General features: G+C 34.5%; 2 protein-coding genes across 2 annotated transcripts in view; both read left to right on the top strand.

The window, feature by feature from the left end:
• Positions 1–481: 481 nt before the first annotated feature.
• Positions 482–10,386, top strand: part of LOC145972389 (uncharacterized) — a 53,220-nt gene continuing 43,315 nt past the window's right edge. Inside the window, exons 1-4 of the mRNA XM_083100952.1 lie at positions 482–742; positions 1,595–1,768; positions 2,249–2,591; positions 2,722–2,905. Of these exons, the coding sequence (XP_082957078.1) occupies positions 611–742; positions 1,595–1,768; positions 2,249–2,591; positions 2,722–2,905 (833 nt within the window). The 5' untranslated portion in view covers positions 482–610. The remainder of the gene's footprint in view (positions 743–1,594; positions 1,769–2,248; positions 2,592–2,721; positions 2,906–10,386) is intronic.
• LOC145972059 (uncharacterized) lies at positions 2,913–9,650 on the top strand. The gene has a single exon (XM_083100277.1). It carries the CDS (start codon positions 5,908–5,910, stop codon positions 7,030–7,032), a length of 1,125 nt encoding a protein of 374 aa, XP_082956403.1. The 5' UTR covers positions 2,913–5,907; the 3' UTR covers positions 7,033–9,650.

The raw sequence follows: 10,386 nt of genomic DNA, 5'->3' as shown, positions 1-10,386 counted from the left end.
CATAGCATGCACTCGGACGACCTTTTCTAGCCATCTGCCCGATCAATCAATTCGACGTGTCGGAAAAGTGAAATTACGGAGTCCCAGGAAGCTTTATTCTCTCTCTTATAAGATCTCTTCCTATTTTCACGCACGCTTTCGCGCGCATTACGTGCTCCAATTAATCGCCAAAATAGTAATTTGCCAGGTGCCAATTTTTTCTTTCGCGCGTCGCTCTGTCAACATTTCGAATATATTTCGAGAACTGTCAGATTATCGATTTTCGAGAGTCCGGTCTCGAGAGGGAAAAAAATCGCGCCGCCATCGATTTGCGATACATTTCAAGAAGAGAGCCCTCGCATCGTCATCCGGGACTGTCGTGTGAGAAGACGGTTGGCTTCGGTAAAAGCCGATCGATACGCGAACGTCGTCGCGACGCTCGCCGAGGCGCCCCGAGCGCGGCCGAGGCTCCCCGAGCGCGACCGAGGTGTCCCGAGCGCGGCCGAGGAGCCAGCCGTGAGCAAGCGACGCGTAGCGAACAACGCGGGTTCCCTCTTCGGATTCGTTGCAAACGGCGTTCGCGTGCACGGGCGCGGCTTTGCGTCTCCGAGCTGGCGTTTTACGCGGTAAAATGTCCTCCCTCGATTATTTGGACCTGTGTCGGCTGTGTCTCGTGAAGGATCGCGTTTCCGTGCCGATCTTCGAAGGCGAAGGCGACGTGCGGCAGATCTTTCTAAAGATCACCGCCTGCTTGCCGGTCAAGGTAAGAAGCCAACTACGCCATCGCGTACAACTATGGCGACCTGCCATCTTGCGAACCTTTGCCTCGGGCCTCCTTGATCTCACCTCGGCGGCGAATCTCGCCTTCGTCCATTCGATCATTTTCCGTTAATTGTTCCGTGGACGCGAGGGGCAGGAGGGGGAGAGAGACGCGGAAAAGATGCGAATTGAGGTGTCACGTTGGAGGTACTTTTCGTCGCGCGGTTTACACTCGTTATCGAGATTCTCCATTTCTGCTCGTTGGCTTTGCGACGCCACTAATTGTTCGATGGATCTTTGCCGCGCTTTTGCGTGCTGATGTGGTCGGTGAAAAATTTGTTTCACGCGGCATGTCAATATTAGCGATAATTCTACGATTTTTATCAAAATGGCAGAGTTAATATTTTTATATTTCGAAATTAACGTAATCTCATTCATCAGCCATTGTTGTCTACGCTCACGAGACGCGTGACGTTGACTTGTGTCGATTTCCGAAATCAATATTTCCTCATTTTGTCTTCAATTCTAATTGTGGGAACATTGTTTTGACGCACATTATCGTGCGATTAATACTAATTTGCATGTGTATTTACGTATGCGTTCTTATTACGGAGAAATCAGAATTAACGTCATTAGCGTTAATAAATTTGCTATTAGCTCACAGTTTAACGGCGTCTCTTATTTATTGATACATAAATAGACACGATTCTTGTATCATGATTTGATTATAGATGATATTAACAGATAGAGGAAAACTCATAATATTAAAGAAATAATTTTTATATTAATAAAATATGATTTATAATGTTTTATGTTAAGAGTCTCGCATAAATTTTCTTGTTTATTATAATTATAGGTTGCCAGAGAAGACAAATTACCCAAGAAAATATGTGACGACTGTGTGTATAAAGTAGAATTAATTTACCAATTTTGGCATACGACAGCAAATGCAGAGAAACAGTTACTACAATGGCTAGGCGAAGTAAACATGGAAGACAAACAGGGTTACGTTGGCACTGTTCTCAATCCGGTAATTATTCTTCTGTATCTATTTATTTATTTCTTTGTAATCAATTTATCAACAAATTTATGGAAAGCGGAAACTTAGCATTATACAAAAGTAGACACACAAAATTATTTAAGTGCGTAGATTGTCTTATGTCTAAGTCTTCATTTGTCTATGTTTACCATAGCAATGATAATTAGTAGTTTCAATATTTTGCATGTTATACATGTGTAAGTTTTTTCAAATATTTTTAAATCTTATATAATATTTACACATATATATATATATATTGCAATATATATCTTTTTGTGTTTAATTATTTATTGGTGTAAAAAATTAATTATATAAATATTATATGGAATATAATGACTAAGGTTATACAAGATGACTAGTTGAAGAATAAAATATTGGAAATATATATATTTTATTTTACTCAATTTAATTTATTGAAATTTTTAATTCTTGTAAATATAAAAATCATGTTTTGTTTTCTATTAATTTTAGAATGGAATGAAACCAGATCAAAGCAACGAGAACAGGTTAGATGGTACTGTGATGCAACAAGTAAGCGAACATCAGAACAATATGACTATGGGTATGATGGACAATATGGGTTTGACTATGCCTATGATGATGTCGAGCAATACCCAACAACAAATAACCTCAGTTCCTATAGACAACAGTGGTAGCTCTGTACAAAATGTCCAACCAGTAGCTGGACCAAGTACACAAACGTCACATGACCAAATTACGCAGAATCAAACAAATACATCTACACAGCAAGAAGAAGAAGAGGAGAGTAGTGAAGAAGAAGAAAACTCGGATGATGAATGCGATGGAGATGAAGGTATATACTTGCATTAAATATCATGTTATATTGTCTATATAATTTATATAATTAATATATTATTGGATAAATTGTGCTTGGAATAAAAAAAAAAAAGAGTAGAAAAGAAGAAAACTTAATTCTGTTTAAGGCCTACCTATAAAAGAAGAAAGTGAAGAAGATCCTAATAACAGTAGAACTGTCGAGCCTACAACATTTGTCAATGTCTCTCTGGCGTGCGACGAGGCAGGTCCTTCTGGGCTTCAACAACAAAAAATTGCTGATATGCCTGAGATGGTAATGTCACAAACATCAGACGTGGATGCGAAAACTGGGTGAGTTTTCTGTTTTTAATTTATTACTTGAGGGCCAAAGATGTCATTTGTTGTGGTGAACATGAACAATAACACGAAACATTGTGTTTAATTTTATTTATTTATTGTTTTTTATTATGATAACCTGAGTTTGAACTTAAAATTATAAGTAAAATCAATAATTATAATGAAATAGGTTTAATCGTACATTACAATAAATTGTTATAAAAAATTAATTTCGAAAATTTAAAAATATAAGTTATTAATAGCATTGCATACATCTGTTAAAAAATTAATATAATACACAGTTGAGAATATATATTACTTCAAAGTATTTGCAATTATACACATTGATTAAAATCTTGAAAAACTATCGATTGTATAAGATAAAAATAAAATCAATATATAAGATAGTACAACAATGACATTTTAGTGTTAATCATAAAAATACAATGCAGATAAACACAAGGTAAGTTTAAACACACCCCACAACCATCTTTGGTCCTAGGTGTTTAGCAATTTATATACATATTTTTTATGTAATATCTTTGCATATTTAAAATAATATTCAATATTTTTTTTCAAGAAGGAATATATTATAGAATTATTTAAATATTAGAATGTGCAAATTGCTAAGCATCTTGTTACTCTTCATGTGGTAGCATGTACATATAAAGTGCATTTCGATAAAATATTTTAACATTAATATTCTTTACATAATATTCTTTAAATATTCTTCGTAAAATCGTATAGATAAAATTAATATAATTTTATGTCTTACTTGAAATGGACTTTATGTGTTAAATATTACTTATAAATGTGCAATATAATGGACAGAGGGATTTCTCTGGATTATTTCATATATATATATATACATATATATGTACATATATATGTATATATATGTCGTGAAAAAAATTAATTCCTTGTCCTCACAACAATCAGTATTTATGGAAAATCAGTTTGATCTCTCTGTCCACTCAGAAATCAAATGTTTACATGTTGTCGATATTAATATTCCCACGCTTACGTGATGGCACTAAATGCCGCACTAAATGACCGATATTCGGCCAATTCAAAAATCACAGACGATAGATATTTTAATTGATGCAACGTATACCTACCTACCTACCGTTTCTGATTTATATCTTCGTGCTTTCCGATGCCTGCGCTTTACGATATTGCCAGGACTCTGTACTATTATATTAGTGTTGCGTAATCTTAAGAGTTACCGTTTAATCGATATAACAATACGTATCCCACGAGATCGTTAGTAAAATTTTGCGTGTCCGGTATACGATCCTCGAACGATAAAGTAATTGCGAAATAGTGTAGTTATAACCGAGAAGATAATCGGTTGAGAATGAACGATGTTGAAGAAGATCAAGGATCATATGTTTTTCAATTCGAAGATTCTGCGAAATGAAAGAAAAAAAATCATCCATTAAGAGACTGCATCGAGTCAAGAGGATTTATACAAAGGCGAGTATTATTCTTTTTGTACATTTTACATTTTGTATTTTATGCATAGATTTTCTGTGTGTTTCTTATATGCAAAATGAAATATTGCGCACTTGTAACAGTAGTATCGATACGCGAATTTATACTGTGATTCGCGATGACATTTTAGTGTCGAACGAATTTTTTCGCGCATCTCGATGCAACGTTATTATACAAATTCTAGATTTTTATCGCACATTGTTTGGATCGCGCGTATTATTTCGCGCGCTTCCACATAAGTGCGAACAAAAATTATACCGTGATTATAATCACGGAGAACGATTTTTTTTTTAGCGAATAATGACCAGGCTTGCACTGTATGTTGCGCCGGTTTTTGCGTTCGAGAAATAAAATTTTATATATTTTATTAAATATTTTTATGCGCCTCGCGAATCGGCTGCAGTATTTGATATTTTCTGGACATATTCTAAATGTCATTTTATATAATGAATCTTTTAACATTTGTGAATGAAGAAAATCGTAATATTCAGTTCTGAGGATAGTAAATATCTGACACACATAAAAGTTTGACATTGCATAACATTTTTCATTTACTTTTATCATGTCAAGCTTTTACAAGATGTCATTTTTTGCTGTAAAGTACTGAATAATATATTTGATTTTCTTCCTCATCTTTTATTTGCAGTTTTTAACTGCATTTTTAATTTGTACCATATAATATGACATTTCGTGATATATTAAACACTCGATGTATTGAATGTAAGTATATATGTGTGTATGTGTGTAAAAAGCCATATTTTGTTTTATTCTGTGCAAGTGAGAAGAAGATGCCTCATCGTAATGGATTATTTATAAAGGTGAGATTTTTCTGTAATTAACTTATTTTTGCGTTTTAATATTTTCTATTCCAGTCTCAGAGTGAATCTCTTAAGTAAAAATTTGCTTTTCTCGAACTCTTTTGCCAAGTTTTATGGCTTAATCTTTACTTTTTCCTTCTGCTATCGTTAGGGAGTATCTAATACAGTTTTTATGTTGTACATATATACTATTTCTCTAATTATTTATAATTCGAATAATATATTAATTATTAAAAATATAATATGAATATAAAACTAGTAAGAGATAATAGGCTTACAAGTATATTATATTCTCTATATATTATTCATCTACAATCGTAATTAAATATTATATAAGACTTATAAAAATTCGGAAAGCTTGATGGATATTATATAACGTGTGATGAAATTTCCAAAGCTGTTTGACTTGACGACAAATCACGACGACTTTCTCGATTCGCACGTACGCTCTTGTAAACACATCATTATCGTTATGTCTCGAGGAATATCAGCAATGCCCAAGCACCTTGCACCGGTCACATTGCAGCACTCACATAAGCATAAGATCTCTTTTTCTGTTCTGTCTCTCTTTTTCTCTCTCTCGCTCTCTCTTTCTCTCTCTTTCTTATCACTGCCTGTATGCAAGATATATTGTAACAATCACAAAAAGCAGAATCTCGAAAGACAAAGCTGTGTGTGCGTCCATGGGTGTCGTTCTCCGTTGCAATGTCCTTGGGTTTTGTCAATTTCAGGGAAGGAGGCGAGACTTTCGGTGGATTGTCGGGGATGCTGCGTCAGATCCTCTCGCCCTCGCCCGAGATCGGAGAGATCGGCATATCCGTCAATTGTAATCTTCTACAGACTACCAACTCCATATTCTCAAATCAATCGTCGATGCTACCATCGACGTTACTCCCCCCGCATTTTCAGTCCATGTGCCCAGACCAATCCCTGCTCGATCAGGTACAGATCCTCGCCGAGTCCTATCCGTGTCCCACGTGCGGTCTCGAGTTTCGAAGCGCTCTCAAGCTCAACTATCACATGCGAACGAGTCACGTTGCGCGTCCAGAGTTCGAGCACAATATCGAGAATCAGCCGAGGTACTCTTGCGCGGTCTGCTCGCGGACTTTCGTTGCGTTGAGCCATCTGAAAATGCACGAGGTCACGCATTCCGCGTCCCCCGTGACCTCGTGCGCGTCGACCTCTGCCAATCTTGCGTCATCCGGTAATAATATGGAGAAAACGTTCGCCTGCGATCTTTGTCAGGCCAGTTTTCGATATCGCACTCTGCTGGAACGTCATCGGAGGATGCATCAGGAGATCGGCCAGGAGAAACCTTACTCCTGCCCGAGATGCTTGATGCGCTTCGAGACGCGCAACTTGTACAATCATCACGCGAAAACGCATCGACCGCTGCCAGCGGGCAACAACGACGGTAGGATCATCGGTACAAACGCGGTGTCGCCCGTCGTCGATCCCGTGATAGGCAATCTTGGCGGTCCCGTAATCCCCGCAAAGTCCATGACTTCTTATCCCTGCGACTCGTGCTCCAAGCAATTCACTACCGCCGAGTCCCTAACTACGCATAAGGCGGTGCACAGGTCGAGACCGCTGGTCTGCGACGTATGCGGCAAGGGCTTCACGCATCGCAAGTATTACGTGGTGCATCAACGCATCCATACCGGCGAGAGGCCGTATCTCTGTGCCATGTGCGGCAAATCGTTTACGCAGGCATCGACGCTCACTGTACATCGTCGGTATCACACGGGAGAACGTCCGTATACCTGCACCTTGTGCGGAAAAGGATTTGTTACGCGAACAATTATGCTTAATCATATGAAGAAGCACTGAGATTTTTTGAATTGATCGATAACCAGATCTTTTACCACTAATTAAATTCGAGATGCTACTTTTGATCGTATAAATATTCTAAAAAAGGAAAATGATATCAAGAATCTTATTTGATCTCAAAGCTTAATTTTTCATCAACATTCTAGAAGAGAATATTATAAAATTTATATTAATTAATTTTAATTAAATTAAATTTAATGTCAAATCTGATAAAAATTTGTTGAAAAAGAAAAAATTTATATAAAAGTAAAGTAAAATAATGTTTGTGTAATTCTGCCCGTTAGAACAAATTCTAATAATTACTAAATTGACTACTGAATGGACTATATGTCAATTTTTAAAAATATAAATGTTTTGTAAGATTAAACATGTTTCTATGAAAATGATATCAATTTGAAATTAATCGTTTTTTTTTATTATAGAGTGTTGATGTCTAAGTGCCTAAAATTACTAATACTCAAGTTACTATCGCAGTATAATAAATAAATAGATATAACATATGACGAGTGCATTGAAATATGTAAATTAATTTTTTATAAACACATCTAATATGATCTAAACTTTATATAGTTTCGGATAAAATATATTTAATAATTGAATTAGAGTCACGATAAAAACAAGTTAACAGTTATATTCTTTAATCATAAATGTTGTCATCACTGTGATATCGTTTGTATATTATACAAAATATTTAGGATAATGTTAATATTAATGAATGTGACGCGGAATTTCTATATAAAGTTGACGTGTATAATTTAGTTTCAAATAAGCAAAGTACCTGCGCCATAATCAAATGAAAAAAAGTGCCTAAAAGTCATAAATTTGCTAAATTTTTTTTATTATATGTGGGAACCTAAACTAATAAAATTAAGTAAAATAATCTGTTGAAAAAATAATCAATTACTAATTATTTTTATACTTTGTAAATGAGATTAAAATTTTAATCATATTAGTTAAATCGTAGATAATTTGCTAATATGTAAAATGCAGCAATTAATATTTTATTTAATGTAAACATAACGCTGAATTCAGGTGCCTTTGATTAACATAGAACAAAAGACAGGGTAGAATTAATGAGAACTCGTAATATTAATTATATAAATGTGAAATGTAAGTATGAAGATGCTTTAATATTTAGAATTAATCGTAGAAATTCGTAATTCGAAAATAAAATTGCAGATAAAGTAAATAGCAATATTTAATAGTCTTTTGCAAAGATTCTCATCAACTCGTCTCACAGATGTATTTTTTCTGTTAATGTAATGTTACCGTAAACTACATTTTCTCCTGCAAACAAATGTGTATATTTAATTACAATTTATCATATTTTGTAAATTTCTGCTTTTTTATCGGATTCTTAGTAACAAAAATCTTATATTTAATTAAAAAATAATCTATTTTTTCCTTTTCATATAATTTGATAATTATAGAAAGTTTGAGAAAATAATATATTAAAGTTAAGATATTTAATTTTATTCCGTCTTTATATATCAGTTTTTAAATATTTACGTAATCTGTATAAAATTACGAAATTACGATCGATGAGAGATATAAATGTCGATATCTCATTTCATTATCTATAGTAATCCATTTTATTTAAATTTGATATTTTTTAATCTCTTAATAATTTATATTGTCATAATTGCTCTATGAACTATTAATAATTTAATTGGTATGAAAGACACGTGTATCAGAAAGTACAATCATTTTACGCATGAAAGCCGTTACCACTAATATTAATTAAAATTAATTGATTCTTTGTTTCTTTCTCTAGATAAAAAAGAAAGATAAGCACTCATAATTTATTATAATCATTATTGATAAGTATATTAGTATTAATTATCATTTATTATATATAGAGAATTATTAACATATTTATTATATTAGTATTTATTGATTAAATTGTGTAAAATAAACGCAGAGGAAACGAAGCTATTTATACGATCGTGTTATATGGGATGTTTATGTTATCGCATGTTTTTTCATGCTAATAGTCAAATTAATAAGTGAATTATATATTAAATATCATGGATGATATAAATAATTGAAAATCAGAGTTGATTAAATTAAATTTGTCAACAAGTGGACATCAAGATATATCACATAATTATAATCGAATTAATTTTATAAAATTTTGATTCGGATCATGCTTACAAGGATTTTAACTAAATCTAAATTACAAAATTACAACAAATATTTCTCGTCAAACTCTTACTACAAAACAGAATGTAGATTATCACAGGTAAAAATTTAAATTTATAGTTTATATACACGATAAGTAATATATTCTATATATACTATAAGCAATAAATATAAAATAAAATTGTGCACTTATAAGATATAGTACGTGATTATTATTAACAGATTAATATTGTAAAGATGTTTTATCAATTAATACGACATAAACACGATAAATCTATAGTATTAAGCGAATATAGAATATAATTAGTTATATTTTATCGTAAATTATGCTATAAAAGTTGCTAGTACAACAATTAGTGCAACAGTAAACGACGGTGTTCGCTCGCGAATAAGCATTGTTTAAGCGATAAGACATCGGTAAAAAAAAGATAGAGCGTAGGAGATGGCTACATAATAAAAAAATGCTAGAAATGTCACTGGTGAGAAGCGCTTTATTGACTACCCAACTTCCATATAATCGAGCACAAGTGTCCAGCAGATCGTCCCTGTAAATATCTCGCTTACCTCGTTAAGGCAACGATAAAGAACGAAAAGGCGGCGAAGAACGAGCACGTTTGATTGACTCCCGTTTGTGTCTGTCTTCTTTGCAGATATTTTGTGTCAAAACTCACGATGCTGCCCGAGGAACGGCAGCAGTGCGGACCAGGTGAAATCAAGCACGTCTTTATCCAGGGCGACGCGCAGTTACTGATAGCGGACTCATTAAGCATATCGAAGATGGAAACGACGGATGTACTCGTTCACGAAAGTGTTATGCAGTGCGAGTTCTGCGGCGACAGTTTCGTCTCCGATCAGGCTTTTACTTTACACCTACAAACGCACGAGTCTTGTTCGGAAGAACGAGCTCAGTCAGAGGACGAGCGATTAGTTTGCGAGAATTGTGGCTACAGCTTCTCGACGATGCCAGAATTGCGAGAGCACCAAAAGGAACAACACGAGGACTGTTACAATTGCGATGATTGCGGCTACGTGACATCGGATAGGGAGAGCCTGATCGAGCATCAAAGATGCCACACGTCCGATGCGTACAAATACCAATGCGAGGTGTGTGGCGAGCACTTCCAAAGTAAGAGCAACTGTCAAGTACATCTGTCATCGCACGTGCGAGACAAGCCGTTTCAATGCGATGTATGCAACGCCACTTTTCGGTAT

Source organism: Camponotus vicinus, unplaced genomic scaffold (assembly GCF_025532165.1).
Source record: "Camponotus vicinus isolate PSW18456_S1 unplaced genomic scaffold, iyCamVici1.0 SCAF_5, whole genome shotgun sequence".
NCBI classification, from domain to species: Eukaryota; Metazoa; Arthropoda; class Insecta; order Hymenoptera; family Formicidae; genus Camponotus; species Camponotus vicinus.
This window is presented reverse-complemented; position numbering and strand designations above follow the sequence as displayed.